This window comes from Triturus cristatus, chromosome 5_2 (genome assembly GCF_964204655.1).
Source record: "Triturus cristatus chromosome 5_2, aTriCri1.1, whole genome shotgun sequence".
NCBI classification, from domain to species: domain Eukaryota; kingdom Metazoa; phylum Chordata; class Amphibia; order Caudata; family Salamandridae; genus Triturus; species Triturus cristatus.
In genome coordinates, this window is record NC_140588.1 from 472739312 (window position 1) to 472767157 (window position 27846).

Genomic DNA, 27846 nt, shown 5'->3' on the forward strand with positions numbered 1-27846 from the left:
AGAATCTGAAAAATGGTTTAAGCACATGCATTAAACTTCATGTTAAAAAAAAAATGATTCAAAATCAGCTAGGCGTTTAAATATGTAATGGGCAGTTCAGTTGAGCTTGCTGTGCTGAAGGCTGCAGCACAGAGGCAAGCCGAGGCACTGGAGAGAAAGGTGCCACTTTTTCCAAGAGCTTATTTTGAATGCTATGAGGTGGTGGGGAGTGCTGCTCTCCTCTTCGATCACTTTGCCTTCTGCAATAGCGGGGCCTTCCATTTGCCCCTAGCAAGGTGTGCGCTCCCAGCTAGAGAGGGAACATTCCCATGGCTGCCTGGCCTTGGGTAGGAGGACTACTGCTATCCCTAGGGTGATGGGGCATCACATCTCTAATACAATAATCAAGGCATCTATACTTCTCTTTCAATCCTTTGGTACCCGTTCATCTTGAAATCATGTGGTACCCAATAGGGCATAATGTTGTGGATGCAGCACTATATAACTCCACATTGCCTTCCTCTAAATCTGGCAGCATGCTCCTCGCGCCAAGATAGTAACTGGACCCTTGGCTGCATACCAGCAGCACTTCCACCTTGTTCTTTATCTGCTCTGAGATGTCTTCAGTGCCTTACTGTATGCTTTGCCATTTGTTCCTTTAATGGTAATTCTAGCACAAGATGAGTTTTCATTTTCTGAAAGTACTTATTATGTTCTCTTTTAGCTTGGCCCATTGTTCGCAAACGGGCGCCCGGTGTTGTGCACACCGTAGTACCGCAAGCTTTGTATTATTGTTTGCAGACACAAAGCACTGCAGGGCAGCCCCCCAATGGAACGATGAAACAGTCTCTCTGTTTTGAATGTTGTCATATATGCTATGGTGTCGGTTTCCATCCGAACAGCTTGTCATCCTCTGTCACATAATCCCTTATTTCCAGGCCCCACACTGGGTGCAGCGACACTATCTTCTCTTTCAGCGCTGTGTTTCATTGAGTTCTCTTTTGTCTAGGGATTTTCTGCCTTGATAAAAGAGTGGCCTGGAGATCTGTACAACAACAAAGCAATCGTGCAAGCTGTGCAGGATAATCTGAAGAAAGATCCGCAGAACAGGACGCTGCTGAAAACGCTGGCCGAGCTGTAAGTGCGCCTTTTAGTAGGTTACCAGAGGGTACAAAGTAAGAGGAGCATTTATGTTTCATTTTCGGCTTTGTGGAACTTGTTCTACTTTCTCATTTACTATTTTGAATGGCCATGATTTACCTTGTTTGGCATCACTGTAAATCAGTGCTTTCCAAACTTTTAATGTTGGTGACACACTTTTTAGACATGCATCATTTCGCGACACGGTAATTGAGTTCTACCAGCAAAATATATGATTTGTAAAATAATTACATACATTCATTTCCAAGACTGCTGTCATTTAGGAGTAACAATATGTAAATATGTGCAAGAATAAAAATAATAATTTGTGGGGGGTGGCTCAGAACACTGCACTGCAGGAGCCACCAAAATTCTTCTCGTACACTCTACCAAATATTAAATACGTTTACAAATCCCAAGGCTTGTAACACAGATGCTGCACCTTCACAATACCTCTGTGACAATATTGCAAATTATTTGTCTCAGAAAATTGAAAATATATATCAAAAAATTACTTCGACTAGTAGGCCCTGCCCCAGTCGGCCCTCAAACTCCATCCCCGTCAAAGAGATATTGCACACCCTTGACACCTTCCCTGCATGCACGGTACTGGAAGTTGCTGCTCTTCTAAAAAGTACCAAATCCGGCTCACCACTAGACCCTATGCCTGCCAAAATCACAGCCACTTTGTCAGATTCGCTCGCCAATTCTATTTGTGCCATCCTCAATAAGTCACTAAAAGATGGCGTTCTTGCGGCAGAGTGGAAGGCAGCCCAGGTCATTCCCATTAAGAAAAATGCGAAACTGTCACCGGAGGACTATACCAATTACAGACCCATCTCACTGCTCCCCCTTCACAGTAAACTCCTGGAAAAACACATTAACAAACATCTTTCCGCGTTTATTGAATCTTCCAAATGCTTAGACGAATCACAATCCGGTTTCCGTCCAAAACACAGTACGGAGACCACATTAGTGGAGGTCATAGACAACATCAGAATGGCAGCAGATAAGGGTCAGGCAGTGTTATTGGTCCTGCTTGACCTATCTGCTGCCTTCGACACCATTTCTCATCAGGTCCTTATCACCAGACTTGAGGAGACGGGTGTAAGAGGTAAAGCGCTTGGTTGGCTGACTGATTTTCTGACCAACAGGACGCAAACTGTCAATCTAGGTCCTTTTAGCTCGTCCACCACCAGGATCAGCAAGGGGGTTCCTCAGGGCTCTTGTTTGAGCCCTACACTGTTCAATGTCTATGTAGCCCCCTTGGCAGGACACCTCAGACGGCTTGGGTTTGACCCCATATCCTATGCCGATGACACGCAACTTTTGATGTCTTTCGACAAAACTAGTCCGCTTACCCGAGACTTGTTTTCCGAGGGCATGAAAGGAGTTGCGCAGTGGATGAGGGAAAATTATTTACAGTTAAACTCTGACAAATCAGAAATCATGCTGTTTGGAGAGGCAAAACTGAGATGGTCCCCTAGTTGGTGGCCTGAGGAATTGGGCTCTGCCCCGTCCCCCAAAGATGTTGTAAAAGATCTGGGTGTACGCCTGGATAGTGATCTTACTTTAGAAGAACATGTTAACAGTACCGCCAACACCTGCTTTCATACCCTCCGCATGTTGCGTAAGGTCTGTCCCTTCCTCCCTTTATCTACCCGTAAATCTTTGGTTCAGTCATTGATTATCAGTAGATTGGACTACTGCAATGCCCTGTTAATTGCAGCAAAAGAAAAATCTCTATGCAAACTACAAGTGGTCCAGAACACTGCTGCCCGATTAGTAAATAACGCACTTCCCATGACCCCCTCTGCTCCCTTACTCCACGACCTCCATTGGCTCCCCATAAAAAAGAGGGTCAGATTCAAAATCTGCTGCATGGTTTTTAAATCCTTGCACAACTTGGGTCCTGGCTACTTTGCTCGGAAACTGGTCAGGTACACTCCGACTAGATTACTGAGATCCAGCCAACTTGCATATCTGCAAATCCCTCGCATAAAACTATCCCGGATGGGTGGTAAAGCGTTCTCATATCTGGCACCCCGTTACTGGAATCTCCTCCCATTACATCTTCGCCAATGTCCCAATTTGGGGGTCTTCCGGAAATTACTGAAAACGCATCTTTTCTAATCAGTTTTCCCTCAGTGGCCAATCAGCAGTCTACAGCGCAGAGATACCCCGTATGGGGTGATTCGGGCGCTATACAAAACCCATAAATAAAATAAATAAATAAATACTCACCACCACTGCCGCTGCCGGATGCTTCAGTGGGTCTGCAGGAGGGTGGCTGCGAGAAGCAGTGGTGCTCAGACTCCAATCATGGCTCGCTGTCCACCTCAGGAGACTCCTCCTCTTCCTGCAGGAACAGGTAATGCATCAGTAGCATGCGCAATACCGTCCTGCATGATGCCTAGGCCGCGTTGCCTAGACTCATTGTGTGACACACCTACAGAAAGCAGCCGACACACTAACGTGTCGCGACACACAGTTTGGAAAGCACTGCTGTAAATTGTTCTGTCCACCATACTTCATGCCAGCCTCTCAAAGGCCTTCGACTCGTGTGCCAAAAGTGTAGACTTAACTGGGGGATAAACTGTTAGGACTTCTGCATCCTTTCAGGTCTTTTTCAGATGGTGCCCTGAGCCCTTGATAAAGTGTGTTACACTGAAGACCTGTAGACAAGAAACAAGCTCTTTTAAATGGTGGGAATGACTCTGTTCTTCATGCTACTCGGAGGCGAAGTTTGCAGTACTGAACATTCAATGGTAATGTTACTACTTAGGAGGTATTTTCCATCATGCATTAACATGGGACCTTCATACTTTTAGCTAGATTAGAAGGCCTTGATTGCTCCTTTTGGACTTTGTAGGTTTCTAGTGGTCCGGGCTGCAATTCTTAACCTCGGCTCTGTGATGCCTACTCAGGGGGTCCGTGACTGTTTGAAAATTAAATAATATTAGCAGATTAATAATGTATATTTAGCTAAAAAAAAAAAACTTTGTCAATGTAAAGGAATTTGAATTTGAAGACAACAATTAGATTGGCTTCCTTATCTTGATTCGTGGGAGCAGCAGGAGCAGCACAAGTACAGCAAACGGAATCTAGAACGGACGTTTAGTGTGTTCAATTGAAGCACTGGTATCCACACACAGCAAGCATTTACAATGCAATAGGTCTCACATTTATGAGAGTTTGAACTGATGGCATTGTAAATGACAATAGCTTAAATTCTCGCAAATGCAAGATCTATTGCATTGCAAATATTTTTTGTTTCCAAGCACCCCTTGCCGCACTTTCACATAAATAGAGGCCATTCCTCTTTCTTTAGATGAGCCACGTCTAAAGAAAGGGGCACAGCCACCATTAAAGTGTAAGTTCAGTATGGGGCACTTTCACAAAAAAAGCATTTAAATGCTTTTTTTGTAAAAGCTCCCCTAACATCGCTTTCATTTTAATGGCGGCAGCGTCCCTTTTTTTAGACTTGTCTTGTCTAAAGGAAGGGGCGTTGCCTCTATTAACATGCAAGCGTGGAATGGGTCGCTTGGAAACAACCCAAAAAAAAGTGAATAAATATTTTTTAAAAGACATGTGGCTGCGTTCGGCGCCGCAAATAAACCAAAGGTGTGGCCACTACTGTGGCAGTACTAAGGAGGTATTACTAAGCCTATTGACCAATGAAGAGTCCGAGTTTACAAAGGACAGTGACACAAGCCAATGAAAAATATGATCGGAGAGTGGGCAGAGCTTCAAGTCCATACCTGAATACAGCATGCCTTGCAGAGCAGCGCATGCACTACCAGGCTCGACCTAAAAAAAGAACATGCATCAGGGGCAAAAATGACAAAGTGATATGCTAGACTGTAACGATGCTGCATGCTATTTTTTCTTTTAGAAATAAAACAACATTTTGAAAAGCTGTAACCTTCCTGTTAAAATTAAAATTGCGCTTTTGTGCATTTTTCAAAGTTTTCGCAAATTACCATCAACTTTAAATTGAAGGTAATTAGCGATCCTTAATTATGAAATTGCAATTTAAAATTGCATCATGCATTGCATTTAGAAAAAAGCAGTTTGCGATTCCCTAAATGCATTTGCAATTTAAGTTATCGCACATTTTGCGATTACTTAAATTGCGAATTTGCATTTGGGTTGATGCATGTCAAATGCAAAAATACTTTAGAATGATGCATGTGCCCCTAAATTCGGTCCCGCTAAGGTAAAACATCACGGTTATCCAAACAGAATTAATTAAAACCTTTTTGTAAATGCTTTGCAACGATTGTGGAAACTTTTACAAATGTATTTGAGAATACACATCATGTAATAAGCTGATGGGAAATCTTGTCAAAGTTCTCTCAGGAAGGTCATCTGGAACGCCCTCTAACATTAATTATTGCACTTTATTCTCAGAGTTGTGGATGTATATAACTAACATTTCTTTAAATACTTTCTGTTATAATTTGTAAAAAGAAAGAGTCATGAAGTAACCGAATATGTATAAAATACTATTTAGACACGTTTCACCTTAATGTATTTGATTAGACCTAACCTATTCCAATTCTTTAAGAATAAAATGTTTTTACCCGATTCCGCCTCTTTGGCCATCAAATCTGTGACTTATGATGGGTAAGTTGGAGAATAAGATCAAACTGTATATGTAATAGGCGTTTTGTTGTATTGAAGCTATTGTTCCAATTATGTTGCTCCCTAGCTGCGTTCTATTTGCAAGCCGTGTTATATGCCAGAGAGACAATCGGCAATTAATTGTTTTTTAATGTTCAGTTTTCAAAGTGGGCCTTTTTGTTTGATTTCTTCTTTGCTGGAAGAGGCCAGTCTTAGGATGTGCAGTTGTTGAGTCATTGAGCCAGACCTGTACTGCTGATGGTTGTCATCATTGCCTACACTGCCTAATGAAGTCATTGCTGTGCTAACTTGTGAGAATGTCTGTGTTTTACTACATGTTATGAAACAATGAAAGCTTCCTTTTCCTTTCAGGCACACGTATGACCAGCGCTATGACAAGGCCCTAGAAATTTACTTAACACTCAGACACAAGGACGTCTTTGAGCTGATTCACAAGCACAATCTTTTTAGCGCCATCAGGGACAAGATTGTGTTGCTGATGGATTTTGATGCTGAGGTAATGTAGCATTCAGCCACATCATACATCATTGTGCTAACTTTTTCATTTTTCTTAACATTGCCGGTTGAGTACCTAAGTAGTCACATAACGTCATTAACTTTTCCGTACCTTCTACATAACTGTTGGCCATGGTTGTAAATATAGAAGGTAGATGTTATCATTGAGCAGCACAGCGAATGCACTCAGAGTGTGTCATTGATGCCCCTTGCAGAGACAAGTCCTGCAGCAGAGTTCTTTACTGCTAACAGAACAAGCATTGGTAAAGCCAGTAGGTGTCTTGGCACAATGAAAACTAAATGCGGCAACCATGTGCTGGCTATACAAAATGTAAATTAAAAAAATACAGTGCTCTTGTGATGATCACTAAGAAACTTTGTGGATGCATTACTGCAATAAAAAGTGATGTATGCCAAAGAAATATAACCCCGAAGGCCTCTCAAACAGAATTTCTCATGGAGAGTCCCCCATGTATATCCATGTTTAAAAAAAGTTTATATGCCATTTATGAGTCTGGAGGGTAGCAAGTGGCAGATTTACATAACAACAGAAATTTGGTACACGCTCACATAGAACCCCGAAAAAAGTTTATGGGAATGCAATGGGTATGCTGTCACAATCTAAGTTTTTTAGCCCCAGTAGATGTTTAGGTGTCTACAAACCCTCACTCCATCGCTATAGATATTGGCTTTGATGAGGAAACTGAGAATTTACTAAATAAACAAAGTGTATATTCTTAACTTTAAATATCAGAAGGGAACAGTTCCTCCCTAGGGGCCTGAGTAGGGAGTTACAATGACTATCTACACAATCGTGGATGGTATCTAGGGGAATCTGCAAGTTCAGATCGTAATGCCCTCACACACCTGTTAGGGTGTCATGCTTCATCATCGGGCGCTCCTCGTCGGACCGGCGCTGCAATGTCCGACGGGCCTGGTGGCATCTTTATCGGAGATCTTTTTGATCTGAGAACGCCGTTTGGTGAGGGAGGTGTGTGGGGCTCTAGGAGAAACAATGCCTTCTAAGGTGTGCGAAATGTGATTTAAAATAGCCCCTGACCTTGTTGTTTAACTTTATTAAGTAATCAAGGTTGGGACTTATTAAAAAGCAGTGAGGCTACGTGTAATAGGTAAGGGTATTTCAGTAGCCTTTAGTCGATTAGGTCAACATGTTTCGTGTCTGGTGCTCTAAAGTAAAGCGACACTTCTTCAGGACCGATATAACCGATATAACCTGACCGCTAATGGTCAGTCAAGGGATGTGACTCATCCGGACGAAGACGAGTAGGATCTACAATGTACCCGCCTCCGTCCTAGGTATACCCGTTCAAGTGGTCGGGTCGCCTTCCCTCATCTATGAGGCCTTCCATTCGACCTCTAAGAGGTGGAACGCCAGATCAAGAACCCTAATCTAAGGACCTTGACATTAAGAAGGGGAGATCACATCCCTTGACTGACCATTAGCGGTCAGGTTATATCGGTCCTGAAGAAGTGTCGCTTTACTTTAGAGCACCAGACACGAAACATGTTGACCTAATCGACTAAAGGCTACTGAAATACCCTTACCTATTACACGTAGCCTCACTGCTTTTTAATAAGTCCCAACCTTGATTACTTAATAAAGTGAAACAACAAGGTCAGGGGCTATTTTAAATCACATTTCGCACACCTTAGAAGACATTGTTTCTCCTAGAGCCCCACACACCTCACTCACCAAACGGCGTTCTTAGATCAAAAAGATCTCCGATAAAGATGCCACCAGGCCCGTCGGACATTGCAGCGCCGGTCCGACGAGGAGCGCCCGATGATGAAGCATGACACCCTAACAGGTGTGTGAGGGCATTACGATCTGAACTTGCAGATTCCCCTAGATACCATCCACGATTGTGTAGATAGTCATTGTAACTCCCTACCCAGGCCCCTAGGGAGGAACTGCTCCCTTCTGATATTTATTGATATGCCTAGGAGCACAGGAACAGGACCTCGGTAAATAACTAGCTCTGACGTCCCCCCTTTTGATTATATTCTTAACTTTACCCTTCCTCATATATAGCCATTTTTAAAAATTCAAATTGGAACCTGTCAGAACAAAACATTACTACCAACTTTTCAACTGACCTTTACCCCAGTTATCCTTACATCGATGGCAGACCCCCTGAGAGATAGTATGCTGTACAACCTAAAATGGTGAATGAGTGGCCAAACCCCAGTACTGAAAGTGTCGGACTCGTATCACCTTTCCATTGAGACAGTGATATTTTCAGAAGCCCTCTTTGCACTTAATTGGGTTCTTTCTTCATTATTATACCTAATGGGCATAAGCAATGTCAAATTCAGAACATTTATTAAACATGGTTTCAGTAATCTTCCAATCTCTCATTGATTCTTCCAAGTCAGAAAATGCAATGTATCTCATTGTCCATACAGAAACTTACATTAGAAAGATGTTAACTCAAGCAGATATGGCAATATTATCGGGTACAACCACATGTAAGTACTAAACATGGACCCATAGTAGTTCCTTACACTTCTATCCAAGAACAGAGGAAAGGCAAGAATCCATAAGGTTTCCATTGTTGTTTCTGAAAAATTGTAATGATAAAGAGCAAATTGACTCACTACTGGAAACGATGGGCTGATATAAAACGGACTGTTAAAGAAACTTAAAATGCGTCTTAAAGAATTAATGTGATGTATTTGCATTTTTCAAGCAAGATAATCTGCAGAAAAAAGCAAAACAAATAAGCATAGTCTTATGCTATGGAAGGAATGTCAGTTGAAATATAGACATAGACGCATCCATCTGTAGGACTATGACCTCCTCAGGATATGAAATTGTCACCCCCTAAAGATATGGGAGTGTCATCTGATCCCCATGAAGCCTCACTTGCAGTTGAGAATAAAAGGAACAGGTCGGAGTTTGCTACCAATTGGAACTATTTGCTCTCCAGAAATTAGGCATCCTGAGATTAAGTCAACACTTGCTGTTTTCATAAATAAAACAATGTTCTTAGTTTTCTGTTTTTTGTTGATATTTGGAAGAGTAATAGGAGTCTGCTCACAACCACATAAACAACCGCTTTAGACTTAGACTTAGACTAGGTATATCTTTTTCTGGAGAATGGATTTGTAAACCGCTTTAGATTTATGAACCTGTTTTTTCCATTCCACATATACAGATAGTTTATACCGTGGCTGTTTTAAATGTTGCATTTCCAAAACTTGAAGGCATGTGTACATGTGTTAAACTTACAAACAAGGCAGTCCTTAATGTGATACATTGAGCTCTTCCATGTGAAGAGCACAAATCTTCAACCATCAGCTGTGAATATTGTAGGTACTCATGTTCTCTCAGAAGCATCAAGTAAAGATCTCGCAATGTGCCCAATGGGGAATGAAAGAATGACTAAATATTCCTTTCTTCTTCTTCTTCTTCTTATTATTATTATAGATTTTTTACAGCGCATGGCTAACCGCAAGGGTTTCCCAGCACTAAGCAACAGTGAAGTACCAGAACCGCAAAGACATGCCTTTCCTATCAACAGAGTAGAGCAGCTTTAAAACAACCAGGTTTTTATCTTATTGAGGAAGACCGAAAGAAAGCAACAGGCTCTCAAATCAGGGGTAAGGAAATCCACAGCTTGGGTCCTAAGAAGAAAAAGTGTTTGCAGTTCCTTGAGCAGGCTTGAAGTAGAGGCAAACTTAGGGGGTGAAGTAGGAGCCTTGCAGCTGAATTTTGCACTGCCTTAAGCCTCTTGAAGCAGGCCCTTCATGACACTTAGGAATAGAATGTTCCCATAATCCAGCCTGAAATGACCAAGGTCTGAATAACTGTTCTTTGGGTGGAGACAGGAAGACAACCCAGAATTTTATTGAGCCATCTTAAAATGCCAAAATAGGTGGAAGCCACCTTTGTGATTTGGTGACTCGTAGACAAACTGTCATCCAGCCAGACTCCTAAATTTTTAACCACTGGTACTGGAGTAGGAATAGTACCCATAGCCTCAGGCCACAGATGAGGACCCTAAAGGTGGGGGAGGTTGCCCACCAATAGAACCTCGGTTTTATCTCCATTCAACTTAAGGGTATTGTCATTCATCCAGGAAGATACTTGTATGAGGCAGTTACTAAAGGTCTCTGCACCACGATTCTCTTAAGATGACTGGGAGACAACGATCCGAGTGTCCTCAATGATAGGAGAGTGAGACTGCAGTACTTAACAATGTCAGCGAGTGGGTTCACGTAAAGGTTAAAGAGGGTTGGACTGAGGGGAGATCACTGTGGAACCTTGGTTCCCTCATCTAAACTCACTATTCCTCTTTCAAGGTCTGGTAAGAGTGGTTATACCTCCACCATTTCAGAAATTCCTCCTTTGTAGTGACTGGCTGCTGTGGCCATCAGGTCTCCCAGCTACATTTTCAGTGTCCAGTGTATGGGCTGCTGGAACCATCCACAATATTACTTGCCATCAGTGGCACTCATAGAGAGTTTACAGATCCGCAGAGCATTAACTCTTTCTGGAGAAGCTGGAAGTGCCAGAAATGGATACCTTATCCCCGAAGGGCGCATCTGACACTCCACATCAGCCAGCAGTAACCGGTTCTCCGATCACAGACGACCTCCACAAGAACTCACCCTCAGAACATCAGAGTTTATATCGTCTGCAAACGCGCAGTTCCTACTAATTGGTGGAAGCTACATGACAATCTCTTCCTATGTGGTAAAGTCCAGTTTGTGCAAATAGTCAAATTTCCAAGATTTAATTACACCTTCAATATGATCCCGCTTATGATCCCCAAAAAGACTTTTTCGAACACTAAACTAATGCAGCGAAGACTTTGTCTTGATATGAAGGAAACCTAGGCTCAAGCCTGCAAAACTTTATTCAGAAATGAGAACAGGTGGATTGCCAGACATGTACGTATACTACCTCTCCCACCACATCTCGCAGCCCGAATACTTTCCAACCTCTGGTAGGGAAAGACCCACATGGGTGTTGGTAGAATGAACTGAGGTGCAAGCACCATCTGGACTGAGCTCACTATACAGTGCTTGGGCTTTCTCCTTTGCCACTTATTCCCCCACACTGACAGCAATGTGAGCTGCCTGGACGGATACTCATAAACATCGAGGTATGAACATATTGCTTCACCAAATTGCTCCGATATGGTAAAATGCAGTCCTCTGGATTAGATGTACCACGTTCAATTGGCCACAGTGGACGGAGGTGGGAATCAATGTAGTTGGTGACCTATACAGTGGTATTGAATTCAAGTCCTTAGAAACCATATGTTCAGAATTTACCCTGACGATTCCACAGTATTGGCATTATCGTCAACTGAGACACTGTTTGGTGAGCAAGCTGGGTCTGGACCTACCTGCCCTTCCTGAGTCAACAAATACATACACTCGTAGGAGAATTCTAGAAGTACAATCTTCAGACTCTAGCAGATCCTCATTGATTCCCCATACTCAAGCAACAGGAGACCAGGACCCATGGGTAGGTCAGACTGAATGTGGACTATATGGACAGCTCTGATGGTTGAGAAAATCTGTATATTAAGACATTGGCACTTGCTGACTGTACCTACACATCAAGAATGGTTGACTGAACTTTTTAGATTGACCATGTATGAGAGAAAAATTTACAAAGTTCAGGATAAACTCCCTCAGTTTGATGGTGGGTGAGGTCCATTCCTATGATTGGTTGACTCCAGAAAGCCTCTTACTTGATATCACTGGTTAGCTACACGTTATTGTTCTGGGTGTATAGACCCCCTCACTCTCAAAGGGGACTCTCTTCATACAAACATGCGAGAGCCATGAACTATGACCCGGGAGGGATACCTGTTGGGAGGGATTGACCGGAGAGATGTAATTAGACAATGTATCAACCAGACAATATGACACTGTTGGCCCTGGTCATACAATATATGTACCTGTGTATCTATACTGGGGGAAGAGGAAGGCTCTTGGACATTGTTGAGATGCATGTCACCTGCTGCTGGGATGTGGGGCAGGGATGAGGTAGTATTTCCAGACGTGAGCTTCCGGGATACGCTCCTATGTGTTAATATATTGCCTTATTCCTTAGCACTGTAATAGGACATGACATTCCTTATACTTTCGAATCTGCCGAATGTACACCCAGACTTATTAGATCGGACTCCTAATTCTGTCCTGTTATTTTAAAACCAATCAAAGGGGAATCTCTATATACATGCAGTTGTGGGCCACAAAGTCTGACCCGGAAGTTCTTCCCATTATGAGGGATTGTCCGGCAGGCGTAATTGGATACTGTATCAACCAGACAATATGAAAGTGTAGGCCCTCACCACGCAATATATGTACTTGAAGTGGGTCTATACAGGGGGAAGAGGAAGTTTTTTTGGATACTGGGAGATATAGAACGCTAGCAGGTGGAAGGTGGGGAGGGGAGGAATGAGGTAGTGTTTCCTTAACGTCAACTTTCGCGACCCTGCTCCTATGTGTTAATGTGTTGCTTTATTCTGTAACACTGTAATAAGACATGCCATGCTTTATATTTTCGAACCTACCGAATGTACATCTGGACTTACAAGATCCAACTGTTGAGTCTGTTCTGTTATATTGAAAACCAATAAGGAAAGATTGAAAAAAAAACTGTGAATTATGTGTGGGGAGTTGGTACTGCTCTCATCTAATGACTTCCCCGAACAGTAGACCATCCTTAAGTCAGCAATTGCCTCTCTAAGATATTGGTAAATATCAAAATCACAGCCAGTTATAGCAGGGTTACAATGAGATCCAATCTTCCTACTATGTATTAAAATATTGGTTCCCACATCAGATTTTACCAGCTGTAAACACCTTCTGCTTTGCGATGTATACATATGCACAGGGAACCCAACTGATAATATAGTCAAGGAATTCTAGAGCAAAGCAATTGAAATAACTATAAAGGAAATTTTACTGAATTATTTACCCTAGGTGAGTTTAAAGCTGCTCCATGAAATAATTCAATATTGTTTTTAAATTACACACTGAAGATTCTAGACTCAGACATACAACTACTGCATCATTTCAGACAAAAATGTACCTCGAAGTATCTAAAGATAGTTTCCCTTTTTAAAAGTTTGAGATTAAGAGGCTAAAAACTGGCCATATAGGGCAACATCCTCTGGAAATGTGTACATTTTGTACCCATCTTTTAGCTCTGCCGGACTTTTCATCTGACAGCTCGCTCAGCATGACACGAAAATGTTATGAATCCTGCTTCAACTGGACATAAATCTGGTCAATTCTCATTTGTTTTTATACAGAAACAAGTCTTCTATTTAAAAAAATAAATGTATGTGCACTGTTTGGAAACAAAACATTATGTAGTTTGAGTCAGATTGTAAAATAACTGCACTGTGCTAATTTCACCTTTATGTCTGCTCTTTCTTATTCAGAAAGCAGTGGGTATGCTTTTGGACAATGAAGATAAAATTTCAGTGAGTATCAGCGTTGCATCCATGAAAACCCTATAACTCATGTTCTCCTTGAATCTATGTAGTGTTTAAGTATTGATCCGAGGATGTATCTGTGATTTTATTTCTTATGTTTAAAGGTAACTCCAGTTGTTGTTTTATCGAAAGCATTTCTACATGTATGTTGGAGCTGGCCCTTCTTGCAGGGTTATCCCCAACCTTCTTTGCCTTCCTCCGACTATTATTTGGAGCTACTGTTTTTTGGATTTAGGACTGGGCACTCTACCACAGCTAATTAATGCTAAATTGCATTTGCACTCTCCTCTAAACATGGTATGATTGGTTTACACCTGTTTGGTATATTTAATTTACATTTTAGTCCCTTGTTAATTGTTTTCCCATAATCCCAGGGCCTGTAAATTAAATATACTAGTGGGCCTGCAGCACTGCTTTTGCCACCCACTGACGTAGCCTTTCAAACCAGTCTAAGGCCTGCCACTGCACCAGGAGGGTGGTGGTTTTAGAGAAGACCCTGAAGGGGACCCGAAGATTAGTGAGGGCTTTCAGTGGGAGGGTTCCCAATCCGCACCCCTAGAGGGCAGTGACGCTGAAGAGTTTGAGAAGGAGGGAGAAAATGACTGGGCAGGTACACTAGTAGAAGGAGAAGGCCCATACCTTACTGAGCCTAGTTCCAGGAGCTGTGTGGTTTCCCACACCCTGTCCCTTGAGGAACTCAAGGATAGACAGGCTGAGAGGGACCTAAGGTTACAGCTGGCCCAGCTGGCTGTAGAATAGAGAAGGTCAGAGGCTGAAAGACCCTTAGCTGAGGAGAGGATGGCGGAGGCTGAAAGGGCCTTTATCAGGGTAAAACCTGCTCTTGAGGTATGGAAACTGGCCAATGAGCGTAGTTTAAGAGTTCTGGACTTACCAGCGCTGCATGCAGAGTCCAGTGGTGGCAGCAATATTGAGTCCAGTGTTAAAAGTACCATTCACGTACCCAGAGACTTGGTGCCTCGCTTCAAGGAGGGGGAGGACATACATCAGTGGTTTCAGTAGCATGAGAGAGATCTAGTAGGATGCAGGATCCCTGAGGATGATTGCGGCACTGGCCCGGGGAGTTAAATTCCTGAGGATGGTAGGGATGCCCTACTGGCCCAGAAGGGAGTGACAGGCAGAGGTGCACCCCCATGAAGGAGACCATGATAATAAAGTATGGATTCACCCCGAAGAGTATAGGTTGAGGTTTAGGGGCAGCAGGAAGCTATCTCACCAGTCTTGGGAGGAATTTGTGGAGGATTTCTGCAGAGCACTGCATGGAAGGGTGAAGGGTAGCACAGTAAACAATTTTGAAGGGCTGCTTAATCTGATTGTCAGAGAGCACATGTTCCATTGTTGTTTTCCAGGGCCATGCCAACACCTGTTGGAGTGTAAGTTCTCTGACCCCAGAGCATTTTTAAAGGAGGTAGACCTCTGGGAGTGCCAGAGGGTCTGGAAAGGCATTTGGGAGTGATCCTAAAGGGATTGGCCAGGTTCCCCCCAATCGAGGGCTGGGGAGGGTCACAGTAGCCCAGACAGTTCCAAGTGTAGTCGGGTGGGTAAAGGGTCCCATGTCACTTCTCAGGGTAGGAGGAGAGGTGGGCAAAGTCCTAGGGTGCCTTATGCCCAGTCCCTGGTCCTGGAGAGTACACCGAGGGGGCCTCAGGAGGGAAGTCTAGTATGTATCAGGAGACCATTCGCTGAGGGGATCCCATGGTGTCAGGAGAACTGGCGGGGGGGGTGATTGATACCAGCCTTTTGGTAGGGTTATCCCCAAACCTTTTGCCTTCCTCTGCCTATTTTTCTGATTTACCTTTTGTTGCCTTTAGGACTCTGGGCTCTTTACCACTTCTAATCAGTGCTAAAGTGCATGTGCTTTCTCCTCTAAACATGTTATAGTTGGTTTACACCTGTTTGGTATATTTCATTTAAATGTAAGTCCCTTGCAAAGTGGTTTACCACATTTTAAGGGCCTGTAAATGAAATGCTACTAGTGGGCCTGCAGCACTGCTTGTGCCACCCACTGAGATAGCCTTTCAAATGTGTCTCAAGCCTGTCAAGTCCCGTACCTGCATGCACCATTTGCTGCCACTTTGATTTGGTATTTAAAACTGCTTGTCAAGCCTTAAACTCCCCTTTTATTACACATAGGTCACTCCTAAGGTTGGGAAGGGTGCTGTGTAAATAAAAGGTAGAACATGTGCCTTTATTGTGTGGCATGTCCTAGTAGTGACAAACAAGCTATTTTGTTGTCTGTGAGGCCTAGATCTCTCATAGGCTAGCATTGGGAATTCCATTATATACTTTTAAATGGTAATTCCTGTTCTGAAAGGAAGTGTTTCCATGTTTGGTATGTCTAGAATGGTAGTGATAAATCCTGCTTACAGGTGTAGTTGCATTTTACATTACTGTTTTAGAAATGCCACTTTTAGAAAGTGGATATTTCTCTGTACTATTGACACTTTGTGTTTTGCAGCCTGACTCCAATCCACATCTGGGCTTGGGTGACAGCTACACCTTGTGCATACTTTCCAGACAGCCACAACACAGGAAGGGCTGGGTTTGACAGGGATACATCTGCATTCATTGGAATACTGATGGTCTTCCTGGGCTGGGAGAGGGTGTCCCCTTCCACTAATATCTGGAGCCAGGGCTGGGATGAAAGGGATTGTTTTGCACTGTTAAAGATTCTTGTGAAGTCACCTCTACATCAAAGAAATGTTGAAGTATAAGTACAGGGGCTCTTATACCATGCTGGTGAAACACTGTTGGATCTGGAACTGAACCTCTATCAGAAGGACTGCTGCGCTGCTTAACTTTAATACTGGACTGCTTTTCTGCTTATTGCTCTGCTAACTGCTGTGCTGCCTAAAGAGCTCAACTGGACTGCTTTTTGCCCTGCTACCTGCTGATCCCAGACTCTGGTCTAACTAGAGACTGCATGTAGTTGTAATACGATGCTGCTGGCTCCAGAATTTCCCCATTGCCAAGAGGACTGTTGGGCTGCTGGAGGGACCGCTATTTGTCATCTGCCTTATGTGCTGGTCTTCCGCATGCCCACCTTTTCATGTCCAAGTGCTCTCCCTGGGCTTGTGGCTACCCTTTGTCTTACAAAGCAGTACATTTAGCTGCACTCCCTACTCCTAGGAAGTCAGCATGTTTTCAGCGCTTTCAGGGCACTTAAAGCTGTGCTTGTGCCCAGCGCCATGTAGGAGCGAGCAGCACTCTTTTCTCTAAGAGTCAAAGAGCTTCAGGGGCCTGCAACTTGACCTTGGCCCCGCTGTGGAAGCCCCTCGACAACCAGAGGGACAAAGACTGAGAGGAGCCGCGCAGTATCGTCAGCAGCTGCACCGCTGCATTGAGGCCAGAGTGCTCAGGACCGGACGTGGGCTCTCTGCTTTGCCCTAAGGTTTGTGCCTGCCCTGTTTCATTGGGATAGACCAAGGGGGCTTTGTGTTGATGCTGCTTGCCCTAATTCAGGAGACACCATCCTGTGGCCGCAGAGTACTCTGGGTTTGCCTACAGTGATTTGGGGCACTTGACCAGTGTGCGCCTTATGGTGCGGATCCTCGACAGAGGCCCGATCCCCACTGGAGAGTTGTTTTATCTAGAGAAGCAAATACCTCTTTAGTGGGATCACAAGGTTTCTTTCTTGCACTTGAAACGGCTGCATGTGGTTTCCATCACAGGGGAGTCCCTGGACTCACCGTATCCTGTGTAATAGACACACAGGTGCGTCTGTGCCCTATGCTTGGTACCTACTGACAGTAAAATTATTACTAGTAGCACAGGTGCACTATGCCCTAGGCTTTTCATGAAAATTCATGTGCTTTTTCATAAACCTGCTGTATTTAATCTCCTAAGTATTCACTGATATGTTGTTTTTGCCTTGCATTCTCAGGAAAATGCATATTATCTCAGGATTTGTATAATATGCACAGTATTTATGATATACGTAGTGTTGGTCTGTTTTATGTACAGTTTACTCTATCTCTTTTGTAGTGTGTACATTCTGTGTGAGTGTGTTGTGCAAACGCTTTACGCGTTACCTCTTAGAATAAGGCTGCCTGGTCTGTGCCAGGCTACCAGGGGGTCAGCACAGGTTATCTTTGGTGTGTAACTGACTTGCCCTGACTAGAGTGGTGGGCTCTGCCTGGCTTAGGTGCATACCCTAGCCAACCAGAAACCCCATTTCTTTCAATATGTTTTTAGTATGTTTATTCTATTTTTTTCACAAAATCTAGAATTTGTTTTTAGGGAAGATTTCTGCGTCATTTCTTGATGCATTAGTATCCTGTTCGACCATTCTTAGCTTTGCTTTCTATTAAGTGTTAGGCATGATTTTATGGTATGCCACTTAACAAGCTTCATAGTGTGCTATCCTTTCTTTGAGATGACACTGGCCACTTTCTCAAATGCAGCTACACAGTGGGTTATGGTACTAATTATACTGTGCAAGAATGCAAAACAGAACATGGTTAAGCACAAAAATATGGAAAAAGTTGTTCTAGTGATCATGACAGTTCCGTTTATTGCAAGTATGTGCGCATTTTGTTTCTTTTCTGTGTCAAACATACTGTTGTATTTAGCCCCAGCAACTTGGGGCTAATCAGGTGCATTAATGTGAAGTATCTGCAGTTAGCAACATCACTTAAGCACAATCATCACCTTTTAGTGCCTTTCATATAGCCTCATGTGGACAACAGTGCTTTAAACTAAGTTACTAAAATGTGATGTACCACATCATTTATTTTTATACCAGCCCAGCATATTCTGACCTGTAGTTGTGTGTCTCCGTGTACGTATGTGGACAAAATCTTATCTCTTCCAACAGGTAATTAACTACAGACACATTCTAACAGAAAATCAATAAACTGATTGCATTTTGGTGAAGGCCACTTTTTATACAAGGATAATAGGAAGCGTACAATCCCTTCAGAAAGTGGAAACACCCGTAATGGTAATATGTGTTCAAGTTTTTAATATAAAACCACTGGCATGCTCTAAGAAATTCAATCGTCATACTGCAGCTGAAGATATAAGACCCTACAGTTACTATCCTCTTTATGTCAGTGCTATGGTGGATTGGGATCGCCAGTGGTTCCAGATATATCAAGAAGAGGAGAGGGGATAGTGGACATCACTGTCTAGTTCTTCTGCCAATTTGGATCCGCTCCTAAAGAAATCCATTCCAATTGACTTGCGCTGATTGATTGGGATACGGTATTTGTACCATTCTGATGAACTTTGTACCTGACCCTGGATAAAGGCCCCCACTCCACCCAATCAAATGCTTTTCCTGCATCGTAGGAGAGGGCCACCTTCCCAAAAGTGCCATTCTGTACCTGCCAAATGAAGTGTAACAGGGTTCTGAGGTGATTTATCAAACATCTTCCCAGTACAAAGCCAGCTTACTTTTTATGAATGAGGTTAGAATCAGATTTTTTCAGGTGGTTGTCAAGAATCTTTGTCAGGATTTTTATCTTGCAATTTGAAAGCAAGATGGGCATATAGTACCTGATTTGTAATGGGTCTCTGTCCAGCTTGGGAAGCAGAGGAAGGTAGGCTTTGTTGAACTCTGGGCATAAAGTATCGATTTCAGTAGCATCCTTGAAGAATTTGTTAATGAGAGGCGTCGAGGTCTGAGATGTGATTTCCTAAAAGTCCAGTGGAAAGCTAGCTATCCTCCCGGGAGCTTTTCTCGGTGGCATTGCTTTAATTGCTTCGGACAACTCTTTGGTTGTGACGTCATGATCTAAAGTATCCCTTAAAGGTGTTGATAGCATCGGGATCAGTAGGGCATCCATTAAAGATGGTTCAATTTTGATACTGTTTGTTCCTTCCGCCGTGTATAGCTGAGAGTAGTAGAAGGCAAATTCTCTGGTAAATATGAGGGGGTTAATCCGTAACGTTCCTCATTTGCTATGTATATGTGGAATTGCTGAATTGGCCTCCCATGGTTTGGAATGCGAGTAATCAACCAGCTTTATCGCCATGCTCATAGCGGTTACTACAAACTCTCAGTAGGGCTTTCCCCACTATGGAGGTGAACTGGATGTTTTAATCATATTTTTTGTTCCTTAAAGTTTGCAGGCATTCATCTACTGGGGCAGTCCTGCATGCTTGTTGTAGAACAATGATCTCGTATTCCAAGGTGCCTCTCTGAATGCGGAGAGTTGCTTGTCCTTCAAATGGATCTTTTTTTATATCAGGCCTCTGGTGTATACCTACTCAGACTTTGTGGGGATGACACTCATCCTTTATTCAAATTGATATAGTCCTGTATCTGCAAACATAATTTTTTTTCTCCAGCGGTTGTCTGTAATAAAATTAATTATTTCGCCTGGTATTTGTTTTTGGGTGAGGATCTGAAAGCCTAGTGACAATGTAATTGGAGCCTGTCCCTTCAATCCAGCCGTTTTAATGTCACACTTCTCCACCTCATGTAATAGAGGAGCAGTAGTAAGGAAAAGTCTATGTATGTTTCTGTACCATGTTGGCAAGAAGGTCTCTATTTTTATGGTGAAAAAAACACCAAGGGTCTCAGATCTTTTTGCGTATTTCTGTCCTGATTATTGTTGGGTCAGGCCGGCCAATCTGTTATAGGGTTTACTGTCATGGTCAAGTCTCCCCCATGAAAGTTGTGATCTGCCTAGGTCTGTACACAGTCTGCTGATCTGTGAAAAAAATTGCTTTTCTGGACCTTGAGGGCATAAATTGAGCCTTTTACAAAAAGGTGATGGTGCAATGAGAGTTTGTCAAAGATGTACTTGCCCTCTGTTTCAGACCACATTTGTATTATCCTGGCTTTCAAGTTTTTATGTAAAAGATTGGCTAATTCCTGTTTCCTGTAAGATGTATGATGTTCACTTGATGACTGGGAAAGATGTTGGTCGGTGGTTGAAAGTATAACTGTCCCTGTTTCAGTTTTTCAGAGTCTGTAGGGGATAACTTGTATGTCTTGTAAGAGTACAATGTCCAGCTTGTGAGGGGATAGTCCCCATTTGCCACTCTAGACCCAGAAACCTTTCAACAGTATGTCTGCACTCAAGAAGATGGTGCTGTGCGGCTCCTCACTGATGCCGTTCTGCTACAGATATGACATGCGTAGCCCATATAGACACTAATCTCGCGCACCAACGTCATTTGCCTCTCATCTCTTTGAGACCCTTCCATCGATCAAAATATTGTTTTTTTCTGTGTGCAAGGGACATGGCACCTCCTAAAACTACAGGTTTTAAGCCCTATAAGAACTCTTGCAAACAAATGTGTGTGACAGATCCTCACCAAATTTGCCTGTGGTTGAGCCACAACTCTTGGGGAACCAGGTTCGAGCCTCGGCGGGTACGCTCAACATCCTGTGATTCTCTGCAAATCACTTAATCTCCCTGTGCCTAACAAAATGAATGTGTTCGTCTGTGACACCCAACTGGTGCTCTTGTAAAGCGCTCTGATACCTTTGGAACGAGTTTGTGCTATACAAAAGAAAAAAAAAACTCTAAGGCTTGCAGTGAATGTGCATCAATGAACCCAAAGGCCATACAAGATGCAAGGTGAAACTCTACATCACCAAGCACTGTAAGACACTGTGATGAGACCGCTCCGAGTTTAAAGTTCGGCCCCAGTCCTGCTTGATACACAGGAGGCATTCCAGAGGTGGTCTCTTATCAAAGTCCTCGGGTAAGTTGAAAACCAAACACAAGAAATTTTAGTAGGACTCTGCAGAACCACGGCGCAGGGCGTAGAGCATCATTGATGTCCGATTGACGGCAGTTCTCTCGCGGCTGGGGCGTAGCGTGTGAGAGCTTCGCGCTACGCTGGATCGTCGCGTCTCCAGGTTGATCGGTAAGCTGTGTAATACTAGTTCTTTCTATGCTAAGTTCTTTGCATCCTTCCAAGCTAGAATTCCTGAAGGCCGTCAACAACTGCATCAAAGGACATTGAAAACTGGTGCAGACGAACGACCCTGCCATGGATTGTGAACATATTACTCAGAACATCAGACCTGAGGATGGCCATCATTTCCTGCACCTGGACGCTCTCCCTGCTGGCCACGCCCCCTAAGCACAGCTGAAAAGAGCCTGCTTGTCCCTAGCTCTTTGGGAGACATTGACTGACCTGTGAGCGCGAGCTCTGTCCTGCGAGGTCCTTCCTGTTGGGCTGTTTGTTCTGCTGATGCACCTCGCGGAACCCGCTCCGCGGGTCCCGCTTCGCCCGTGTGCCTGGGCGCATCGTTGCTGATTCCTGACAGGGGAGCTGCCTGAATCTCGGGGAGCAGGGCTGCGAGCGCCCGGTGAGGATCAGGGACTCCATTGCCCAGGAGTCCCTGTGCTGCCATCATTTCCTGCACCTGGACGCTCTCCCTGCTGGCCACGCCCCCTAAGCACCCTCCCCCTATATCAGGTGCAGCTTCTTCCGCGGCGCGGGAGCGCGCGGGAGGGCGCCGGGAGAAGCCCGGGACAAGGGCGGGACCGTCTGTGGCCGTCCGGGGCCGAAGGTGGCCGGGCTGGGCCTACCCTCTTGGATTGTGCTTCCGACCCCTGGTCTCTTACACTCGGTGGAGCCGCCCGCCGAGTTTAATTTATTGTGAACATTATGCCGTCCCCTGCAAGGGAGAGCACCCCACTAAAACCGGGTGGAGCAAAGAATAGGACTCTAGAGAATTATTTCTCCCGGGTAGTGGGGGAGGGGGACAAAGAGTGTAATCTGTCCAGGTTAAGGGCAGAACGGAGACGCTCAATAGATAATATGAAAAACACGCCCCTCGGAGACCAACTTATTTTACCAAGGGAGGAGTTGTCCCGAATTGATGATGTCCCACTATTGCTGAGGGATTGCACTAACATGTCACCAGTTGAAGCCTTGAGTATAGCCCCAGAAATTAGTTCTAGCCCCCCAAGGGTGACCACTGATTTAGTGTCCCAACCCCCTCCGGCCCCTCCAGCCTCGAAGATTAGGAAAACTAAATCTAAGCCAACTAACACACAAGTAGCCTTTGGACCTCCTCCAAATAAACGCAGGAGGAAATCGAGGGGAGTTCAAGGAAAGAGCAAACCCAAGGTTCCACACTCGGATTTTGGGAAGTTTTTAAAAACCCCCACATTAGTAGAGAAACCATTGGTCGATTTACACCCTAAACCCATTGCTCATGAGGATCCAGCTCCTACTATGATAAAAGACATAGGAGTTGGTATTGCTAATATTCCCTTGTCTGTTGTCCCGCTGGGAAACCTAGAATTTTTGCTAAGGTCCCTGTTATTACCGATCAGCGAGAGTATTAAAAAGATTGAGATCAGACTAACCATTTTAGAGGCCACATTGGGCAGTCTGAAAACTCCAGCTGGCAGACAGGGAAGGCAATCAGAGTCCACTCCCTCCACTGTAGCCCCTAAGCAGTCGGCAAATAGTGTCGCCAATCCAGTCCCTCCACAAGCTGTGAATGTGGCACCCTCGCAACAACCCACAAGGCCAAAGCCTGCAACAGCTAAGCCCCCTAACACCAATATGCCCAACCCTCCTTTAGGATCTGTACCCCCGGCACAGCCGGTAGACAAGAGCACCCCGACCCCTTTAATGAAGCTCACCCTGAGACCACGCAGACCCAATTTACCTCCAGAGACCAATGCTTTTACTGTCGTTATGGCAGGTGTCCCCCCACTTGAGGAAGGTGAAACGGAGGACTTTTGTGCCCTAAAAAGTAGGGTAATCAAGTGGTTAAACATAAATAGACCCCTCCCGACACATTTTAATAACGAAATTATAATGGTAAGAAGGGTACCATGGGTGGGAAGAACACAAAAATCCATTAAAGGGGACTGCATACTGGTGAGTTTTAGGGACACAGGAACGGTGTCCCATATATGTCAAGGGAAAAACAGATCTAGGGAATCCACCATCCAAACCCTCCATGTGTCGTTCTTTTTTCCCATCATCCCAGTCCTATCTCAGCAACCCCAAACTCATGACAACTGGGAGAGGGTTGGCAGGAGGGGGAGTCACCAGGCCTTTAACCCTAGGCCGTTTTCTGGCCGACCTGAACAACCCTTTTTTTCCTATAACCGGTTCCATTGCCTAAATGGCCTTGAAGGGGTCGATTGACAGACAGACAATGCCCCCCAGGGTTGTATAGAAATTGGAGGTACGGTAGAAAGACTGGAGGAGCAAAGATCCAAGGCTCAGCAAATCCTGGTGGTTGGTGAGGGGGAACCAAACTGCGTTGTGCCAAAGGAAATAGTTGTAGACAAGACAGGAGGGGGACATGGGCAGGGAATGCAAAGATCAATGTGGGAAAGAAGACCAAGGGCCCAGGGGGGTGCTGAATGGAGTGGAGAGGGTGTGAGACTTATTTCATGGAATATAGCGGGTATAGCGGGCAAATTCAACAATAAGGAATGGGTGGACTTCATTAGAACATTTCACATTATATGTGTACAGGAGACATGGGCTGTGGAGAATAACTACCATCTGCAGGGGTACAAGTGTTTTTTTGTTCCCGCCCGAAAATCTAGCTCAGGGAGAGCAATGGGCGGTTTGTCCATCTATGTAGATTTAGACCTGCCAGGCACCTGGTCCTTTCCAGACTGGTTCTCATATGGGATACAGGCGGTTCGGTTCCAGGGAAAGGGGTTACGTTTCTCTGTTTTTAACATATATAGCACCGAGTTAGAAAATAGCCACACCCCGGTATTAACTGAACTCGATCAAAGGTTAGGAAAAGAAATCATATCCCAGAATAAGGGACCGTCTGGTGGACTGCTTGTGGTGGGGGATTTTAATTGTCACCTTTGTCCGGCACTGGTCAAAAAGAACACAGATTGGGCGCAATGCCCAATTGAGAAGGGACCGCATTTTTCTCACTCGCCTACTGGGTCGGCTCTTAGGTTGCTTCGGCTTAAGTACGACCTAGAGCACACCATTAATATGGTAGACCCACAGTCGGATGGTACACTCCCACCAACTTTTAAGGGCAGGGGCTGCTCGTCTATCATAGATTATATTCTGGTCTCGAGATCCCTGGTTAATAAAGTAGTCAGTGTAGGGATAGACTGGAACACTTTCAGCGACCATAACCCGCTTGTTTTAATGCTCGCATATAGGGCGGGTATTGGCTCCAATGCCCATCGTTCAATCGTGGAGAGGGTCACCGATCAAGGCAGGAGACTGAAATGGTCCAAAATAGATGGGGCAAAGTTCTATAAAAACCTGAGCGATAAGGGTCTGCTGGCCATAAATGAATGTTTGGATCTGGAAGTCCAGGGACCAAGGTTATTAGAAGCATTTAACCAAATTGCCAACCTGATAGACGGATTACTAAGGTCCAGTGCGCCCACGCGTAATCTGGTCAATCCCCGGTGGTTTGATAAAGATTGTTCCAAGGCACTGAGGGAACTGAAATGCTCCCTTAAGTCAAAACCACGAGATCCACAAGTAATCAGGGCATGCAGAGAAAAATATAAAAAAGAGACCAAAAGGAGGAAACTCACCCTGCAGGCAGAAGCTTGGGCAGATCTGAGAGAGGCAGGGGAAAGAAGGGACCTAGCGGGGTTCTGGAGAATCATCAATAAACCGACCTTTCAAGAAAATGATTCTCCGGAGATAGGGGCTAACATCCTCCCGGAGCAGTGGGTCACACACTTTAGGAGCCTGTATAACCATGAATCGGGTCCCCACGTAGAGTCATCAGTAACCCCAAGTCAGGCTCCTCCGGTAGTATTTACCCTTAAGGAGATCACGGCAGGGATGGAGAGTCTAACTAAGAATAAAGCCCCGGGCCCAGATGGAATTCCCCCTGACCTTTTTCTTAGTAATATAGATCTTTGGGCCCCACTGACGACCAGGGTCCTAAACACTGCTATCACCTGCGGTCTCCCTCCATCATGGTCTAAAGCGATCATTGTGCCAATCTTTAAAAAGGGCAACAAGGACGACCCCAAGTGTTATCGGCCTATTTCCCTGATTGACGTCTCGGCTAAACTTCTGGGAAGGGCACTCCTGAACAGATTGTCCGAGTGGACTGAAGAGAACAACATCTTCTCGGACACTCAATATGGGTTCAGGTCAGGGAGGTCCACCAGCGACCAATGCCTGAACCTATATATGCTGACTGCCAAATATACTCTGGCCAGTAAGGAACCCATTTATATGGGATTCATGGACCTGGCAGCAGCATTCGATCACGTCAACAGAGGGAAGTTGTGGGACATGATGGCAGGGATGGGGATCGAGAGCGGCCTAATTACCATATTAAGAGAGCTGCATAGCGACACCACGGCTAGAGTTAGATTTAACAGGGAGGGAGGTTTGACGGACTCCTTTCCATGCAAAAGTGGAGTCAGACAAGGTTGTATTCTTGCCCCTTTTTTGTTCTCCCTTTACATTAATAATTTGGAACAGTTTCTTTTGGGCTTAAAGGCAGATTCCCCAAGGGTTGGGACGCGGCAAATCCCTGTCCTGCTTTACGCAGACGACGCGGTCTTGCTGGCGCGTACACCACGAAGCCTACAGATTCTGATAGATGGGTTCGTCAAGTTTATGAGCGATCTGGACTTATCTGTCAACCTAAGCAAATCTTACGTGCTCCTGGCAGGCAAAAAACCTTCCTCAAAATTTTCTTACACAATAGGCTCCCATTGTTTAGAGGAGGTTAAAACGTTCTCCTATCTCGGAGTAACCTTTGATGGTGCTCTTCAATTTAACTCCTTGGTGGAAGAGCGCTGTAACAAAATGATTGCCTCTAACGGGGCAATAGCCGGATATGGCAGGAGGTTGGGCAGATGGAGTCCGGAACAGGTGATGAACCTGTACGGCTCCATAACATGCGCTAAAGTAAGCTATGGGGCAGAAGTTTGGGGCTTCGTGAATACCTCTAGAATTGACCAGGAAGAGAACAAACATCTGAAATCTATCCTGAGGGTACCACCCAGCACTGCTGGACTCATAGCTCACAGGGAGCTAGGGAGGCCATATCTGGTCGATTTGTTAAAACTTAGGCCAATTGTGGCGTGGCTAAAAATCTGGGTAAGTCCAGACGCGCATCTAAGTAGAAAAATCTTACTGGACTGCCTAGGTAGGACCCACTGCATGCGCATCCCATGGCTCAAATATGTGAGAAACACTCTTGAGGAACTAGGGTTTGGAAACCTCTTCAAGAACCCCACCACCATTTCAGCACAGCACAAGAAACAAGTAGGGGAAATTTTCCTAGAGCGGAAAACCCAATGCCGTGCTCTGGCTGAAGGGGAAAAAAAGTCAATAAGGGCTCATACTTTGGTGAAGAGTGTGGAGGGTATGGAGCCCTACCTGTATCTTGTACACAATACACAGGACAGATCTCTTATGTGCCGTTTCAGACTGAGCCTACTTCCTTTTATGTTGGCCTCGCCAGCAGGCTTTACCATGTCAATCGAGCAGAAGGGACCCTGCGGCTGCGACAATCGGTCTCCGCAGGACTCCCTTCATTTTACTTTGCTCTGTCCCTATTATTCAATGCCCAGGCGTAGATTCCTAGTAGACATCCTAAAAAAGGCCCACCTGGAACATGCCAGAGATGCACTAATCTACTTGCAAAAAGCTTCTGACCCGCTAACCTTGTGTTGTGTAATGAATTTTATCAAGGTTGCGGTCCGAGGGGAGAGGATTAAAAGACTTGTGACTCCCTGTTTCAAATTTACAGCCTTGTATGTTACTATTTTATTGTTATTTATGCACAAGGATCTAGACTAATATTTAATGCTGTTTTATCTATGTATATGTATGTGTGCTTTTATGGTGTTTTTTAATCACCGAATAAAGATTCTTGAATAGAATGGATGAATAGTAGGACTCTGTCCCTTTCCGTCACTCACACGACAATATAATTTGTGGCGGCACCAAAAGTCTAACACCCAAAGTTATTCGACTTCAGAGCTGATCCCGTAGCATGTTCTGGCACAATGCAAGTTTCCCAGGCCATCCGGCATTCCTAAGCAGATCGAAGAGTTCCTGCTTGGCCATGCTCTTCAGATCTGACTCCATCCAGTGTGCCTGCGGGCCCCAGAGAGTCTTGAGGTTCTCTATAGGAGTTACCGCAGGCGGGACTGCCCTTGGCGCCCACAGAACT

At 44.5% G+C, this 27846-nt stretch overlaps 1 protein-coding gene across 1 annotated transcript in view; it reads left to right on the forward strand.

Moving 5' to 3' along the window:
- Positions 1-27846, forward strand: part of VPS41 (VPS41 subunit of HOPS complex) — an 828363-nt gene that overhangs the window by 584668 nt on the left and 215849 nt on the right. The window contains exons 18-20 of the mRNA XM_085607440.1: positions 989-1116; positions 6118-6262; positions 13695-13736. Of these exons, the coding sequence (XP_085463566.1) occupies positions 989-1116; positions 6118-6262; positions 13695-13736 (315 nt within the window). The remainder of the gene's footprint in view (positions 1-988; positions 1117-6117; positions 6263-13694; positions 13737-27846) is intronic.